At 47.0% G+C, this 17,686-nt stretch overlaps 1 protein-coding gene and 1 long non-coding RNA gene across 43 annotated transcripts in view; one reads left to right on the top strand and one right to left on the bottom strand.

Annotated features, from left to right (window-relative positions):
- Positions 1-16,941, bottom strand: part of LOC145544749 (uncharacterized) — a 37,415-nt gene extending 20,474 nt beyond the window's left edge. For 2 of the 12 annotated variants that reach the window (XR_014081631.1, XR_014081627.1), the window contains exons 1-3: positions 16,656-16,941; positions 13,198-13,386; positions 8,480-8,723 (exon numbers count right to left, since the gene is read on the bottom strand). This is a non-coding gene — a long non-coding RNA (uncharacterized LOC145544749). Of the gene's footprint in view, positions 1-8,479; positions 11,259-13,197; positions 13,387-14,893; positions 16,457-16,655 lie in introns of those variants that run through there. The other 10 variants (XR_014081630.1, XR_014081623.1, XR_014081621.1 and 7 more) reach the window with 9 other exon arrangements.
- EFCAB6 (EF-hand calcium binding domain 6) overlaps positions 1-17,686 on the top strand; it is a 241,057-nt gene that overhangs the window by 131,072 nt on the left and 92,299 nt on the right. For all 31 annotated transcript variants that reach the window (XR_014081614.1, XR_014081615.1, XR_014081611.1 and 28 more), the window contains one exon: positions 17,139-17,253. Coding sequence is in view for 24 of the 31 variants with exons in the window: in XM_081587880.1 (XP_081444006.1) it covers positions 17,139-17,253 (115 nt within the window). In the remaining 7 variants the exon portion in view is untranslated. The remainder of the gene's footprint in view (positions 1-17,138; positions 17,254-17,686) is intronic.

Here is a 17,686-nt window from a genome sequence, read left to right as displayed (position 1 = left end):
TGGGGCTTTGTTTTTGCCTCTGTGTTCTCAAGGCTTTCCTCCCTGTCGGGCCTTTGTGTCCTAAGTGTGGAGACTTGCACTGTCCTTTTTTAAGTTTTCAGTTCAGGTCATTAGACTCCAGCCCTGGCCAGTTCTAGAGATCAGCAAATGTCTGGAAGGGGGAGCCAGACATGCTCTGAGCCTGCCCCCTTATGTCTCCAACTTTGCCACTCCAGCACCGCATAACTAGTGAATGCTCTGCTGGAGTGGCTCTCCGCCTGGCCCAAACCTATTTCTCAGTCCAAAGTCTACTCCCAGAAGCGTCAGGTGTTCCCAGGGGAAATGCAATTGCCTACCCTCAGTTTGACACTGAAAGTATGAAAGTGAAAGTTGCTCAGTTGTGTCCGGCTCTGAATACTGGAGTGGGTAGCCTTTCCCTTCTCCAGGGGATCTTCTCAACCCAGGGATCGAACCCAGGTCTCCTGCATTTTGGGCAGATTCTTTACCAGCTGAGCCACAAGGGAAGCCCAAGAATATACTGGAGTGGGTAGACTATCCCTTCTCCAGCGGATCTTCCCGACCCAGGAATCGAACCAGGGTCTCCTGCATTGCAGGCGGATTCCTTACCAGCTGAGCTATCAAGGAAGCCCTTGACACTGAAAGATGAGTCCTTTCCACTTTGGGATTTTGGTCCCTTGAAACCTCATGGCTTTTGCAGCTTTCTGGTGCGTTTTTATTATTTTTAATTGATTTTTTCTAATTGTTTTCATTGGGAATATTTGCTTGCTGTGAATTGCTTCATCCTACCCAAATGCAGAAGTTGAGGTCTGTCAGTTTTCTCTTTTCAAAGTAACAACTTTATTTGACTTGTTATTTTTCTCTTGTATATTTGTTTTATATTTCTGTATTTCTGCTGTTATCTCCATTATTTTCTTCCTACTACCTGCTTGGGATTTAATTTGCTTTTCTTTTGTAATTCTTGAGATAGAATGTTAGATCACTGCTTTCCAGCCTTTATCTCTCTAATGTATGAATTGATGGCTATCCATTGTCCTCTAGGAGCAGGCTTAGCTGCATGGTACAGGTTTCGGTATACTGTGTTTTCATTGTCATTCGGTTCAACATATTTTATAATTTCCGTTGTGATTTCTTTTCTCCAATTGTTTAGTGTTTAATTTCCACACAGTTGATATTTTCTAGTTTATCTCTTATTATTGATTTTCAAATTGATTCCACTGTGATCAGAGAATAGGTTTTAAAGTCTACATGCATTGAACCTACAGTCCTCTGCTCTACCAGCTGATCTATCAAAGGATGTGATTTTAAAGTCCTAATGACTTCAACTGATCCTTCTAAATATGCTGAGGCTTGGATTATGACCCAGTATAGAGACAATTTTGGTAAATGTCCCAGAAGCACTTGAAAATAATGTGTACTCCATTATGGACCTTTAGTTCTAACTGGTCGATTAAGTTGATTTTATTAATTGTGTTTTTCAGACCTTTTGTCTCCTTAACGATTTTTTGCCTGCTCATCCCATTAGCTATTGAGAGAAATGTGTTGAGGTCTCCCAACTGATTGTGGATTGGTCTCGTGAGATCCTTTTTAGTTCTGTTGATTGTTGCCTTGCTCACTCTGAAGCTAAATTTTGGGGTACACATAGACTCAGAATTGCTGAAGCTTCCTGTGAATTGTCTTCTTTATCATTATGACATGATTGTTGATATGGAGTGATGCTACTTGCCTTCAAGTCTATTTTAGACTGATAATAATATAGTTACTTCAGCTTTCTTTTGATTCATGTTAGCATAGCATATTTTTTCCTATCCTTTTACTTCAAATTTTCTGGGTGCTTATATTTAAATTAAGTCTCATATGGACAGCATATAGCTGATATTTAAAAAAAAACAGACTGTGACAGCTTTAGTCTTATACTTGCAGTAGTCACTTCGTTTTACATTTAATTACTGATAGAGTTGACTTTACTGGGGAAGGAACTAGCAACCCACTCCAGTATTCTTGCTGGGAAATCCCATGGGCGGAGGATCCTGGTGGATACAGTTCATGGGGTCACAGAGAGTTGGACATGACTGAGCACATAAGCACACAGAGTTGATTTTGTATCTATGAATATCATCTTACTATTTTTTTTCTATTTGACCCAGCTGTTTCATGTACCTTTTTCTTTCCATTCTTGCCTTCTTTTAGATTATTTAACTATCTATACCATTCCATTTTTCCCCTCTATCAGCCTACTGGTATATATGTTCTTCCGTCAGTCTTTAGAGGCTGCCCGAGAGATTTGATATGAATCCTTGTCTTATTGTGTGTAGTTAAATATGTTGTTATTTTTACCACTTCTCTAGCAATGCTAGATATAAAAATAATTTCATTCACCCCTTCCTATCTTTTATGTTACTATTGTCATGCATTTAAATTTTACTTCTATGCTGAATCCCATGGGATGCTATTTTTATGGTAAATAAGATATCCTATGTATCTGCATGTTTACCCATGCTATTTCTTTCTATCTTACATTTTTGTGTGCTTGCACCTGGACTAATTTTTTTCAATTAATTTATTATTATTTTTAGCTGGACTGGATCTTCCTTGCTGTGCATGGACTTTCTCTAGTTGCAATGAGCACGGCCTATTCTCTAGTTGCAGTGCTTGGGCTTCTCATTGTGGTGGCTTCTCTCGTTGTGGAGCATGGGCTTCAGGGCACCTAGGCTTCAGTGGTTGTGGCACACAGGCTTAGTTGCCCTGTGGCATGTGGAATACTCCAACAACAAAACCAACCAACCAACCAACCAAAAAAAATCCCTTCTATCATGTAGTCCTCAAAGTTTTTTTAGAAAAGGCAGAGGAACCAGAGATCAAATTGCCAACATCCGTTGGATCATCGAAAAAGTAAGAGAATTCCAGAAAAACATCTGCTTCTGCTATATTGACTATGCCAAAGCCTTTGACTGTGTGGATCACAACAAACTGTGGAAAATTCTGAAAGAGATGGGAATACCAGACTACCTGATCTGCCTTCTGAGAAATCTGTATGCAGGTCAAGAAACAACAGTTAGAACAGGACATGAAACAATAGACTGATTCCAAATCAGGAAAGGAGTACGTCACCCTGCTTATTTAACTTATATGCAGAGTACATCATGAGAAACGCTGGGCTGGATGAAGCACAAGCTGGAATCAAGATTGCTGGGAGAAATATCAATATGCAGATAACATCACCCTTATGGCAGAAAGTGAAGAACTAAAGAGCCTCTTGATGAAAGGGAAAGAGGAGAATGAAAAAGTTGGCTTAAAACTCAACATTCAGAAAAATAAGATCATGGCATCCAGTCCCATCACTTCATGGCAGATAGATAGGAAAACAATAGAAACAGTGACAGACTTTACTTTTGGGGGCTCCAGAATCACTGCAGTTGGTGACTGCAACCATGAAATGAAGAGACACTTGCTCCTTGGAAGAAAAGCTATGACCAACCTAAACAGTATATTAAAAGCAGAGACATCTTTACTTTGCCAACAAATGTCCATCTAGTCAAGGCTATGGTTTTTCCAGTGGTCATGTATGGATGTGAGAGTTGGACTATAAAGAAAGCTGAGCACCAAAGAATTGATGCTTTTGAACTGTGGTGTTGGAGAAGACTCTTGAGAGTCCCTTGGACTGTAAGGAGACCCAACCAGTCCATCCTCAAGGAAATCAGTCCTGAATATTCATTGGACAGACTGATGCTGAAACTCCAGTACTTTGACCACCTGATGCAAAAAACTGACTCCTTGGAAACGACCCTGATGCTGGGAAAGATTGAAGGCAGAGGAGAAGGGGACGACAGAAGATGAAATGGTTGGATGACTTCATCGACTCGATGGACATGAGTTTGAGCAAGCTCCGGGAGTTGGTGACGGACAGGGAGGCCTGGCGTGCTGCAGTCAATGGGGTCACAAAGAGTCGGACACAACGAGCCACTGGACTGAACTGAACTGATGCCCGTGTGCTGTCACTCCAGTCGTGTCCAACTCTTTGTGACCCCGTTGACTGTAGCCCGCCAGGCTCCTCTGTCCATGGGATTCTCCAGGCAAGAATACTGGAGTGGGTTGCCATTTCCTATCCAGGGGATCCTCCTGACCCAGGGATTGAACCTGCGTCTCCTGTGTCTCCTGCTTTAGTAGGTGGATTCTTTATTAGCGAGCCACTGGGGAAGCTCTTTTAACTCAGAGCATGGGCTATTCTTTGAGTCCTCAACCCTGAGAAGTCCTGAACTCTGTCTAACCTTAGTTTCGTCAGGACTCAAAAAGGTGACCCCCCCAAAAAAAGTCCCTTCAGCTTTTCTGAGGCTTTCTGCTTTGATTCCTTAGCCTTCTGTCAATCCCCACCCCATGGCTTCTGAATTCAGCGAGTACCTTGAGGGGAAAACCGACAGCATCAGGGTCCGTCTTCTGTTTTCCCTTCTCACCAGGAAACTGAAAAGTCAAGTCTCTGCTTCTGGTCTCTGCAGTCCCGTGAGCTCTGCTTGCTTCTCTCTCCGCTGGTGGTGACCGCCTGCCTGGGCCTTCAGCCCCGATCCTGAACCCTGGCTCTGCTCCCAGAATGGGTCCGTGACCTCCTTCTCTTCCGAGTTCTGAGGTTCCCCTTCACTCTGACTTGTGTCCCTTTGAGCCCTTGTTGTCTCAGCAGCTGTCTGTATGTCAGACAGATGTTTTGCTGTCTTTTGTCTGGCTTTCTGTTTGTTCTCAGTGGAAGCAAAGAACTGCAAGCTGAACACCAACCCTTCCCTTTTTGATGGGCATTCACTTCTTTTTCTCTCTTTTCCCCCTCTTTAAACGATCATTCTTTATGTATCTCTATGTAGTGATGCTTTCATCTCTATGGGATGGATTCCCTGGGGTAGGATTGCTTGGTCTAAGATAATGTATATTTTGTTTTAACACATGTTGTCTGTGTGCTTTAAAAAAAACATAACGCTACAGCATTTCATATTTCTAACAGCTGTGTATGAGAGTATCTTTTTCTCTAACCCCTGTTATATAGCATTATAGCTCTTTTTAGTTTTTGCTGGTCTGATAGTTTTAAAGTGATCGCTCAGTTTAAATTTGCATTCATTTCTGTGACCGCCAGTGAATGTGGGCTTCTTCTGCGGTTTTTCTCCTTGGCCACTCGGATTTGTTCTTCTGTGAATTGTCTATTCACATTCTTTGCCCTCTTGTCAGCTTAGAAGAGGTTTGCAATAGACATCGTTATTTACCTGGTTCCATAAGAAGCCCGGGACTCCCACTTCACCCACATCCTCTAGATTGTCACCCCTGGGACTTCCTCCCCATAAGGCTCTGAGTCTCTCTTAATCTGACGCCAGCCTTTACCCCACCCCGCCCCAACCCCAGGCTGCCACGGCTCTTCCCTAACCACTATCTTGTTTGCATCAGCTCCAGCCTGGTTCTCCCCCAACCCCTGCAGGCCTGCCCTCCTCCCTGAGGTGTACCTATCACTCGGGCAGCTATCTGTGCCCTTTGTATTCCCTGCCCTGTCCCAAGCATCTGAAACAGGGCACAGCATAAAATAAGTGCTCAGTATTTTTTGAATGAACCCAATCAATTCTGGAGCATTGGAGAATTGCGTTTTAAAACGCCGTCTGCCGTCACACCACCCTGTATGCGCCTGATCTCGTCTCAAACCTCAACTCCGAGCCACGCTCAAAGTCTCAAAGTGAAAGTCGCTCAGTCACGTCTGACTCTCTGCAGCCCCACGGACTATACAGCCCATGGAATTCTCCAGACCAGAATACTGGAGTGGGTGCTGGGAGTCAAGTCCCAGCTCTGTCGCCTGACAGCTGTGTGCTCCCGGGCAGGGCTCTCCCTGCCTGTTTCCTTACCCCTCGGTGGGGATCGCTTTAGTAGAGACATTGTAGGATAGTCTGTGTCAGTCACTCAGTCGTTCCCGACTCTTTGCTGCCCCAGGGACCACAGCCCACCAGGCTCCTCGGTCCATGGGATTCTCCAGGCAAGGATACTGGAGTGGTTTGCTATTTCCTTCTCCGAGGATTGTAGGATACTGATAAGGATTAAATGGGCTGATACTTGTGTAGTAGTTTCCTAGGAATTTGTAACAAGTTACCACAAACCAGGTGGCTTGAACCACAGAAATCTCTTCTCCCACAGTGCTGGGGCCAGAAACCTGAAATGCGGGCGTCACGGAGTCCTGCCCCCTGCCATGGTTCATCTATGTGAGGACCCTTCCCTGCCGGCTCCAGCTTCCAGTGCTGCTGGCGGTCCTTGGTGTCCTCGGATGGCTAAGCTGCCCTCACTCTGACCTCTGGCCTCTTCCTCATGTCTGTGTCTTCACCTGTGTTGTCCTCGCTCTGTGTCCAGAGTCCTTTCTTCTAAGGACTTCAGTCCTTGGACTTAGGCTCACCCCTAGTCCAGTGTGTGCATGCGTGCCTGCTCAGTCACTCAGCCACGTCTGACCCTTTGCGACCCCATGGACTGTAGCCCGCCAGGCTTCTCTGTCCATGAGATTCTCCAGGCAAGAATACTGGAGTGGGTTGCCATTTCCTCCTCCAGGGGATCTTCCCTACCCAAGGATCAAACCTGCATCTCTGGCATCAGCAGAGGGATTCTTTACCGCTGAGCCATCTGGGAAGCCCAATCCAGTATGACCTCATGGTAACTTGATTACATCTGCAAAGACCTTGTTTCATTAAAGGTCACATGTGCAGGAAACTGGGTTAAGATTTAAGCATATGTTTCTGGGAACACAAGCAACTCAATACAATAGGTTAGCCCTTTTAGTAGAGCCTGGCACTCCAGGGCAGGGTTTGGATATTTTGTTCACCTTTGTGTTCCTGATGGCTTGAATAGTGTCTCGCATGTCAATGTCCCCCAGTAGCTCTTGAATTAATTAATAATGTATTAGCTCTTTGTCTTCCGCACTACAAATATATTTATAAAATCTATCATTTGTCTCTTTGTTTTATTATATCTTTTGCCATTAAAGTGTTGTAAGATTTTTGTACAACCCAATATGTCTATCTTCCATTCTTTTTTCCTCTTTTCTTTTATTAAAGATAAATTCTAGTTTTGTAGTCTTGCTTAATAAGTTTGCATTCTTCCCCGGTCCCTGGGGGTCTCCCTCTCATACTTTACAGATAATCTAGACTTTCTTGCAAGAATTTTTTACTGCTTTATTTTTTAAACATGAATGCCTAATCCATATGGAGTTAATTTTTTTGTACTGTGTAAAATGAGGCTCTTCTATCTTTTCCCTTTGTCGTTTGTGAAATTCTCATTATACTAAGGCATACATCTTAAAATTCCCATTTTGTTGCACAGTTCTATACATCTTTTTCTATATCAATGTAATCTTTTTATTTTAGTAAAACAGATCTTTCCTTATTTTTTCTCCTTCTTATATTTTCTTGGCTACTCTCAGGCCAGATTTATATCTTTCCATATAAACTCTATCCATATAGTTACCTCCCAAATGCGTTATTAAGATCATAATTGGACTTGCGTTAAGTTTATATGTTAAAAACGTATCTGCTTTTGAAACTGAGAAGGGAGAAATAATTTCAGACTCGCACAGAGGAGAGCGTGGCCGTCCCCATCCAGCGGCAGCTTCTCCCGCCACCTTGACCTTGTGCTAGGCTTTGGGCCCCGTGGTTTGTCTCCACCTGCCCTTTGAACACCAGACGTGATTCCAGGACTTAAGAACAGTCTCCTCTAAAGGAGGACTGGCTTGTCCACTTTCAACTGCAGTCTTCACAGCTTGTTACTAAAGTACTGGATTCATTTGCCCATGGAACGTGCTAAGATTTTACATGTGTGCAAAAAAGTACACTAGGTTCTGGGGGTTTGCCTCCAAGGTTAGACATGCCTGGTCCATTTGCGAGTCACCCCGGAAATCCCCCCGTTACTGAAAGCTGTCAGGTCACCTTGTCTTTTATTCTCCTTTCATCATTTCTGAAGGTTGCGTTGAGGCTCAGCATTTTGTCACTCGGAGCCTTTTAAACACAATTTTAGTCTTGTCGTTCTAGGGGAATAATATAGTTTAAAAAACTCCACTAAACCAAATCATATTGTCACTGTTTTCATTGTCATCATCACGCCTGCAGCAGGAAAGGAAAGAAAAAGCCCCCCTGTTTTACAGCTTGGTGACTGCGGTTATCAAACCCTCAGTGTGTTTTGAAGGTCCAGAAGATGGGGGGATAGATTGTTTTTGGAAACATTTTCAGCACCATCACCCATGGGTCAGGTGGAACTGGATCAGGTGGACCGGAGAGGTCTCGCCTGAGGGTTAAGCGTGTCTAGATTTGGGAGAGTGCTTGGACTGTGATAGTGGTATCTTTCTAGAGGTCACAGCGTTGCCACCAAATGTACAGGATCCCATAGACTCAAGGAGCTGGAAAGGACCTCAGGGCTCACACACTTGCTGTCCTCCACCCCCTCTTCACGGCCCTCCCTCTCTGCTCTCCAGTGCTCAGGGGATACTTACCCAGTGGTGCTGGACGCGGAGTGTGGTGGAGATAGCCTGAGCAGCAGCTGTGGGTCCAGCGTGGCCTTGGGCTCCAGCGATCGGCTGTTAGAAGAGCTTCCCCCGGGGCAGCTGCTGTCCCTTCCGCGTGGTCCCCAGAGTGAATGCACGTGAAATGGGCCTCCAGCCGCCCTGCGGGCTGAACCAGGAACCTCCCGCCAAGGCCATCTTACATCAGCCAAACTGCGCTTGACCCGCAGACCCACTGGTTCAAGGACAAATGTTTGTTTGTTTTGTCATTGGCCACCCCATTTTGGATGATTGTTATGTAGTAGCTGGCTCACAGAGCCTCTGTCCCCACTGTCAACCTGCCCCAAATATATGGGCCACAAAGCCTCAGGGAGCACCCAGACCCGGTCTCAACTGTGAGTCCAGACTCAGCCACGCGCTGGGCTGTTGTCACTGGATACCGAGCATCCCTGGGCAGTACCCCCGCTGGAGTTATTTGGGTTGTGCTCAGGCCATCCCTGGGGACAGGTGCTGGTGTCTCTGGGCTCCAGGCTCCTCCTTTGTAAGTGAACCTGTAAATGCCGCAGCTGACACTCTCCAGGCTCTCCCTCCGCGGAGTGAGGAGACGGTCATCTCTCGGTGTCAGGCCGACACACGTTCAAGCCCTTGCTCCACCACTCACAGCCGGGTCTTTCTGGCAAACGGTTGTTTTACTTAGCCTTCCTAAACTTTGATCTCCTCCTTTGTAAGATGGACCCGGTCATATTTCTGTTGAGGAGTTGTTGCGCTGCTTAAAAAAGGATAATGTGTGGAAGTCGCTTAGTAACATGACCGCAGCTGGTAGCTCTCCAGTCAGGTTCTCTTTCTCGGTGACACTTGGGAAGCACCCATTACCACCTGGGGTCACGTTTGCTGCTCTGGAGTCAGCCCTGGGCCCCGGCATTGGGCCGTTAATGCTGGGACCGTGTGCTGGAGATGCTCCCCGGCTTCCAATCCCACCTCTGTCTGAGTCCCTGTCTCCGGAACAGTCTCTGCCCTCAGTGTCCGCACATCCTTGGAGCATCCTTCATTTTCACAGTATTCCTGTCACTTAAGAAACTGAAAGGAAATCCCGTCACTTGAACTGCACTCGTAACAGGCAACAGCCTCTCAAACTCAACGCACCATGGCCTGAGCAGGTGATAGCACCGTGATTGCCTCTCATGTGGGTTTGCATCCACTGTGGACACCCTGCTTGCTGGGACCACATGGACAGTCAGATTGTGTGTCTGAATATTCGCGGAAACATTTGCCAAAAGAGTTTCCGCTTCCTGAGTACAAATCTGTTTTGAAAGTTCCGTTCTCCTTTCCACCCTTGGTGCTCTAACCCCTTGTAGCAGATTTGCGTGTGATCAGGTCGTCTTGTCGACTGAACTTTCTGATTGTTTCTACCCTCTGATGACTGAGGCAGCTAAGGGTTGGGAGGGGCTGGAAGAGCAGGAATTCCTGGGATAGGGAATGGAGGGTGGGGAGATGGAGTGAGTCTGAAATTCTAGAGAAGACTTTTTTTTTTTGGTGCCTGTTTCATTTTGACTATGAATGTGTATGTCAAGAAATAGAAGTAATATTATTCATTAAAAGTAAAACCCAGAACCCTCACTGGGTCTTTCGCAAGTAACAGCTGGGAGACTCTCCAGGCGGGGCGGAGTGGCTGCACAAGCAGTCTCCAGGTGTGTGCCCCCGACTTCTACCTTCGCTTCGCGTCCTGGCCTTTAAGTCTCTGGCTTCTGTGTAAGCCGGAGTATAAACGCGAGTCTTTCCCTCGGTTCCCCAGACTGACAGTTTGCAAAGAGAACATGACTAAGCGCGGGGTTAATGGAGGAACAATAAAGACCGTGGCTGACCCGGCACCAGAGCCGTGACCTCCCGAAGTCTGGAGCTTCTGTAGTTCAGGGCTCAAGGACAAGTACAAGCTCAGAGTTCTAAGCCCGCCTCCCTTTCCTCCTGCGTCCTTGTGTCCGCCTCCTGGGACAGTGTCTTCTCGTCCTGCCTAGCAGTATCCTGGACAGTCTGGCTACTTCCTAGCCAAGTCTAGATGGCCTCTTGTCACTCATATCTGCCTCACGTGGACTCTCTCACATCAGGCTGAAGATTCACCCAGACCTGCAGTAGGAGTTGGGCTTCCCAAGTGGCACTAGTGGTAAAAGAACCCGCCTGCCAATGCAGGAAACGTAAGAGACGTGGGTTCAGTCCCTGGGTCAGGAAGATCCCCTGGATAAGGGCATGACAACCCACTCCAGTATTATTGCCTGGAAAATTCCATAGACAGAGGAGTCTGGTGGGCTATAGTCCACTGGGGTCGCAAAGAATTGGACACAAATGAAGCTACTTAGCATGTAGTAGGAGTTGGGAGAGTATTCAGGGTTCTGTTACACTGATGTCTCTGCCTCTTCTTGTCATTCAGCATTTACTGAGCACCTACTGTGTGCTCTTGGGGTACAGAGGTGGGAAAGAAGTGCTGGTAATTTCTCCATCCAACAGTCATTTATTTGTCAAGTGCCTGCCATATGTTAGGTCCCATAGGAGGGACTGTTTACAATAGAAGCAAGCAGAGGGACTATGGACGCTCAAAAAAGAGCATTATCACTGCAGCTGGGTAGGTGGGAAGGCGGCTGGGAGGATGTTTGTTGTGCTGGTCCTAGCTGTGATCTAAGGATGTGCTTGCAAGAGCATCCAAGTGAGCCTCTCGGGAGTTCTGCTTCTCATGTGAGTGAATTAGCTGCCAGTAGACCAGCTTTCCTAGAGACATCAACTATGAACACCGGACAGTGTTAAACAAGTCAATAAATTAATGAATAAATAACTAAATGAAGTACCCAAATGCCCTGGAGAATGAAACTAAGCAACCAGACTCTGGAGAGGAGTCAACTCTTGGAAACAGAAATAGCATGGGGAAATGTTCCCATGTTTTCAGCTTCTCACCTGAGTGAAGGCTGAAGTTGGTGCCACATAAGGTAGATAAAACACTGATAGAAAACCAGCAGCCTTTCCAGCCTGAAGAACCAGAGAGCAGAGGGAGGTCTGAGTGACTGACGCCACTGGGAAATAAAGGGAGATTTCTGTAGAGGACAGAGCCAGAATGTGGAGGCTTTAAGCTCTGTTTATAAATTATGCCCGACTCTCTGGCTGACCCTGATGATACAAGAGTAGAGCAGGCTGCTAAGAGCCTGGCTCAGAATAAAAGAGCCAAACTGAGATTTAAACTGCTGCCCAGCAGACAGAGTCCACCCAAGTCTACCCTGTGCTCAAACAGGAAAACAAAATGTAACAGAATCCAGAATCTCCACACACCATAACGTTCATAATGTCCAGGAAGCCCACCCAATCTTATTCAACATATGGAGAAATAGGAAAGTGTGACCTTTCTCAAGAGCAAAGACTCTGAGATGATCCAGATGTTAGACTTAGCACTTGAAATTTTTAACCATTAAAACCATGCTCAGTCATGCAAAGGAAAGTATACTCATAATGAATGCAAACATAAGAAATCTCAGCAGAGAAGTAGAATTTATGAAAAAAGCCAAATGGACATTCTAGAACTAAAGAATAAAATATCTGAAATAAAAATTCACCAAAAAAATTTACCAGATGGGCTTAACCACAGAATGGAGATAACAAGAGGAAGAGTCAGTGAACTTGAAGACACATCAACAGAAGTTACACAAACTGAAGAAAAGAAAGGAAAAGATTCGAAAAGAAAAAGAGCAGCGCCTGAGGGGTGTGTGAAACCACATCAGGTCCAGCGTGGGTGTAAGTGGGGTCACAGAAGGAAGAAGACATATGTGGAGAAACAATGGCTGAAATTTCCCAATTTTTGTTGAAAAGTTAACGTGTGTAAATTCAAGAAACACAGAACCCACCCCCCCAGTGGGATAAATACAAAGAAAAATCATAGATAAACTGAAAACCAAAATCCAAGAGATAAACCTCAAAGCAGCATGTGAAAGATGGCACAGTGAAAGGGGAACAATGATTTGAGTCGCCGTCACCTCTTATCAGAAATGGTGGTGGTCAGAGAAGAGTGGGGCAGAAACTCGACCCTGCCGAAAGGAACACAGAAACAAGAACAGACAGAACCCCTCACCCCAGAATTCACACCCACTGCAAGTCCCTTTAAGAACAAAGGGGAGAGAGAGATGTGTTCAGGTGAAAAAGCAAACAAAGATCGTTCATTGCAAACAGGTCTTCCCTCTAAGAAGTGCTAAAGGAAGTTCTCCTGGCTGAAGAATTCAATACTATGGATGGAGACTCAGATGATCACGAGGAAAGAAAAAACATGGGAAATGGTCCGATTTTACTATTCAGTTAAATATAAAAGGCTACTGTTTCTCAATTAAAAATGCATTGGAGTGCTTAAAGCAGACATTTTAACATCGTCTTGTGGGGTGTAGATGTAAAAAAAAATGAGAGCTCCGGCTTGAAGGACGGGGCAGCGTAGGAATCTCCATGGTTGCACGATTCCCACATTTCGGGTGACATGCTTCAGTATTACCAAGCAGACTGTGAGAAATTAAGGTTGTCTCTTCTACCCCCTAGATTCAGCCACCACAAAAGCGATGCCCCAGGCACAGCCAACAAGTATTCCTCACACAGAGACTGGTGGCTGTTTCCCGAAAGCACAGGACGCTTTGCAGGAGCGGGACTTGGAAAGACTAAGTCACTCAGTCACCGTCCAATTACTGGGCACCTACCCGAGCACCCCTGTCTTCACCGGGAGAGCCCGGCAAGGATTCCTCAGAGTGGTGGTGTGCGCTCATGTGCAAGAACCGGTCCACGATCAAAGTGATGTCCCGGGAATGGCGGAAGTGACGATTCGGAGAATCAGAACGTGCCCGGTCAGTTTGTTCTTCTTTGAGGAACTTTCCTAAGGAAAATGCCTCCTAGAAAAGACCAAAGGACAAGACTTCAGTGGTTAAACACTTGACAGTCGGTTTTACAAATGTTGCAGTTTAGCCCTACATCGTGTTATAAACCGCCTCCACGCGTTGTGATAAATCTAGTTGATTTGTGGCCCCATTCATCCCAGGAATGAATGGCACAAGTAGGGGCTTGAGAGACACTCATGTCGGTGAAGACCTTGGCGCCTCTCTGGGGACTGCGCTCCTGGGCATTGCTTTCTCGGTGGCACTCTCTGCCCGTCGGGGATGGCACGCCTGCAACCTCAGGACAGGCTGCCTAAGGCACGCCCAGCCTCCCCAGGCTTCTCACCCCTCCAGGCTGTGGAAACATTTGCCTACAGACATTTTCTTACCATCCATTACATATGTTTTTATGAAAGGACTGAGCAGGAGGAATTTGCAATGAATAATTCATGTGTAATTGTTTTGAAAATATAAAGTTATCATTTTTCAAAGAAAGCCACCGACCTCTCCATTTCAGAGTCCCCACTGCTGCTCCCTGGGTGCCCGTGCATGAGCCACAGGCAGGCTGTCTGAACGCTTGCTCCGTCCCAAGCTGGGACAGGCTCCTGCACAGAGCGGGGCGGGTGGGTGTATGTGCAGATGGTGCAGAGCCGTCGGAATCCCCAGCCACGCACTCTGCCCAGGTCCCCAGGCAGGCCCTCGGGGTAGTCTGGGCATCCAGCACTGCTGCCCACCTCCGCCGAGCCCCCAGGCAACACCACAATACCCGCACCGCCCCTCTTCCTTTTTCTCTGCTCCCAATCCTGCATCAAGCCTGGCCCACAGCCTGTTTACTTCAACGCACACACAAGCCCAGCCACGGCCAGGGCCTGACCAACTGGGCAGGTGCAGACCCAGCGAGGTACAATCACATTCAGCTCATCACTCACATAGACGGCCAGAGATGCCCGCTCCCGGGTCCTGGCCCAAGTGCCGAAAAGGGCGGCACAAAGCAGGAGCTGGTGGCTGCCCTGCTGCTGTGAGTACCTTGGTGCTGCTAAGTGGGTTTATATTTCATAGATCTAGCCTGCGGGGGCCAGGGCAGAAGGCGCCACCTGTCAGACCCAGGAACCAAGGAGAATCTGTCTCCTGACAGCCTCCTGGGGCATGGGGAATGGCAGGTGGCCTCTTAGCCACTCACTGGTGGCTTCCCCCTCTCTGGTGTCCCGAGGGCATCACAAGGTGTTCTGCAGAGACCCAGATTAGCCTTTGCCTATTGGTCTGTTTGGATACGTGTGAGGCTGCCGGCGCCCCACAGAAGAGCCCTTCCCCCACTTCCTACTATCATTTCCTATCTGTTTCCACCTGTGCTCTTTGTCTGGAGGCCAGTGACCATGTTCCAACAGTGGCTTTTATCATAGTGGTTAACAAGAAGAACTGAGTTTGGATCCCAGGTTTGTCCCTACCTAATCATGTGTCTGGGGCAACTCTCATAGCCTCAGTTTCTGCATCTTTAAAATGGAGTTAGTAAGAGTGCTTTACTCACAGCTTAAATGAGATGTTAATACCTGTAAAGATCTCAGGACAATGCCTGGCCTGTAATAGGCATTGTGGTTCAGTTGCTCAATCATGTCTGACTCTTTTTGACCCCATAGACTGCAGCACACCAGACTTCCTTTTCCTTCACCATCTCACAGAGCTTGCTCATACTCATGTCCATTGAGTTGCTGATGCCATCCAACTGTCTCATCCTCTGTCATCCCTTTCTCCTGCCTTCAATCTTTTGCAGCATCAGTGTCTTTTCCAGTGAGTTGGCTCTTCGCATCAGGTGACCAAAATATTGGAGCTTCAGCTTCACCATCAGTCCTTCCAGTGAATATTCAGGACTGATTTCCTTTAGGATTGACTGGTTTGATCTCCTTGCAGTCCAAGGGACTCGCAAGAGTCTTCTCCAGCACCACAGTTCAAAAGTATCAGTTCTTCGGTGCTCAGCTTTCTTTATGGTCCAACTCCCACATTCATACATGGCTACTGGAAAAACCATAGCTTTGACTATATGGACCTTTGTTGGCAAAGTAATGTCTCTGCTTTTTAATACACCATCTAGGTTGGTCATAGCTTTGCTTCCAAGGAGCAAGCATCTTAATTTCATGGCTGCAATCACCATCTGCAGTGATTTTGGAGCCCCCCAAAATAAAGTCTGTCACTGTTTCCATTGTTTCCCCATCTATTTGCCATGGAGTGATGGGACCGGATGCCATGATCTTAGTTTTCAGAATGTTGAGTTTTAAGTCAGCTATTTCACTCTCCTCTTTTACCTTTATCAAGAGGCTCTTTAGTTCCTCTTCCATTTCTGCCATAAGGGTGGTGTCATCTTGCTGTTGATGGTGATGATTGTGGTGATGATGGTGGTGATGTTGGTGATGGTGATGATGATGGTGATGATGATGATGGTGATGATGGTGATGTTGATGGTGATGATGGTGATGTTGATTGTGATGGTGGTGATGGTGGTGATGGTGGTGATGATGGTGGTGATGATGATGGGTTCTATCTCATCCCATCTTCCTGTTCCCTCCCCCCATTCAGCTTCCTCCACAGAATGCAGTCCATGTAGCCCTGACCCCACTGTTCCTCTGCTCTCTGCCTCCTCTGGCTCCCTGTGCCACCACAACCCCTGATCAGCACCACGTTAATGGCTGTTCTGTGTGTTCCCCACCCCGCAACACTCAGGCAGAGCCTTTATTCTAACCCATCTCCATACAGCCTTCCTGCGTCTGTCCTGGGAGAGTCCAGTCATCCTGGATATCTTTGGTCCTTAGATGCATAGACACATTTTGAATTACGATTCAGTGTCCTTTTCTGGAAGGAAAGCCATGTTTTCTCATTTAAATTGTGAGCACTTTGAGAGAGTCAGGGGTGCTGTCTTCTGTCCCACCTCTCTTCTCCCCAGCATCCCTTTGGGGGTATTCACCTCCAGGCAGGTAGCTGTATCCAGGTTGCTCACTAACTGGCTCTTGACAAAGGGCTGCCAGCGTCACCTGCCCCTGGAACAGCCCAGACCATCAGTTCCTCCCAGGCAGAGTCATCTAGGGGATTCTGCTTCGGTCTGCAATTCAGGAAAGTATGTTTTCTCAGTCGCCACCCCCCACCAGCCCCCACCTGCCACACACACACAAAACAGAGACCGTAGGTCAACAATAGGTCATGTGTGGTGCAGTGAAGGAATCCTGGATAACTTTCAGTGAGTGGATCACACAAGGAGAGGAAAACGGGTGTGATCCCCCACAAAAAGCATGGTAACTTACAGTTTAAACTGGACCGTGATGAAACTCCGATCAAAATTCTAGTTTTCCCTCCTCAATTCGCCTTGCTTTCCTCTGTTTGTGTTTCCTGGCATGTATGTGAATATATATAAATCTAACTTTTGAAACTTGAAAGCCGCTGCCGTCACAGCAAATGTGAATTTGGACACCTGGACGGCACGGCCAGTGACAAGGTTTGTAGCGATGCCTGCAGCCTGCGTGTCAGGTTGACCAAAGCCAGGTTGGGCCAGGTTGGGCGCTTGCCTGCACCTCTGTTCTCTCGTTCAACAAAGCAGCCTTGCCCAGGGCCCCAGCCCAGGACACCCGGCCCCGCCCGTGGGAGCCTGGGGGTGGGAGCAGACAAGTAACAATCAGGCTGGCCCTCGGAGGCCGTGGTGATGAGCTGGTCGCGGGACTGGAGGGCTCAGCCAGCAAAGACCCGAAACCACCTAACAGCCTTTCCCCATCACTTGTCTTCCTTGTCAGGTCCTAGAAGATAATGGCATGCCCATGGATGACGATCAGTACGCTCTGTTGACCACAAAACTAAGATATAAGAAAGAAGGGATGAGTTATCTTGATTTTGCAGCGGAATTTGAAGGTAGCTAACAGCCAAGTACAAACCTGGCTCCTACCCGGGGCCCCACGGGTCTTTCTGCATGGGGCCCGAAGGCCGCTGGGGTTGAAGTAGTGTGAGCTGAGATGTGGAAACCACGTGCGTCCTAAGACTGAAACAGACAATCTTGTTTTATGTGTTTCGGCCTTTTTTTTTTTACCCCCACTCAGCTGCGCTGTGAGTGCTGAATTTTGTCTGGCAGAGCCTTCTCCAAATAGTAAGAGCACAAATGGTTTCTAAAATTGACTCCCAAGCCTGTGCTCCTCCAATCACACCTCGTGTCCTCTAAGGTTTTCCTCCTAAAAGTAGATGCTGGTTATCTGTCATCAGTGCCACCTGTGCACCAGCGGGAACCGTGTCCTTCCTGGACCCAGAGGTTCTGAAAGAGTCAGCGACTTGGCCCAGATCAGCCAGCCCC

This window comes from Giraffa tippelskirchi, chromosome 4 (assembly GCF_054371585.1).
Source record: "Giraffa tippelskirchi isolate mGirTip1 chromosome 4, T2T-mGirTip1v1.2.pri, whole genome shotgun sequence".
Taxonomy (NCBI): Eukaryota; Metazoa; Chordata; class Mammalia; order Artiodactyla; family Giraffidae; genus Giraffa; species Giraffa tippelskirchi.
Note: the sequence above shows the minus strand (reverse complement) of the source record. Positions and strands in the feature narration are given on the sequence as shown.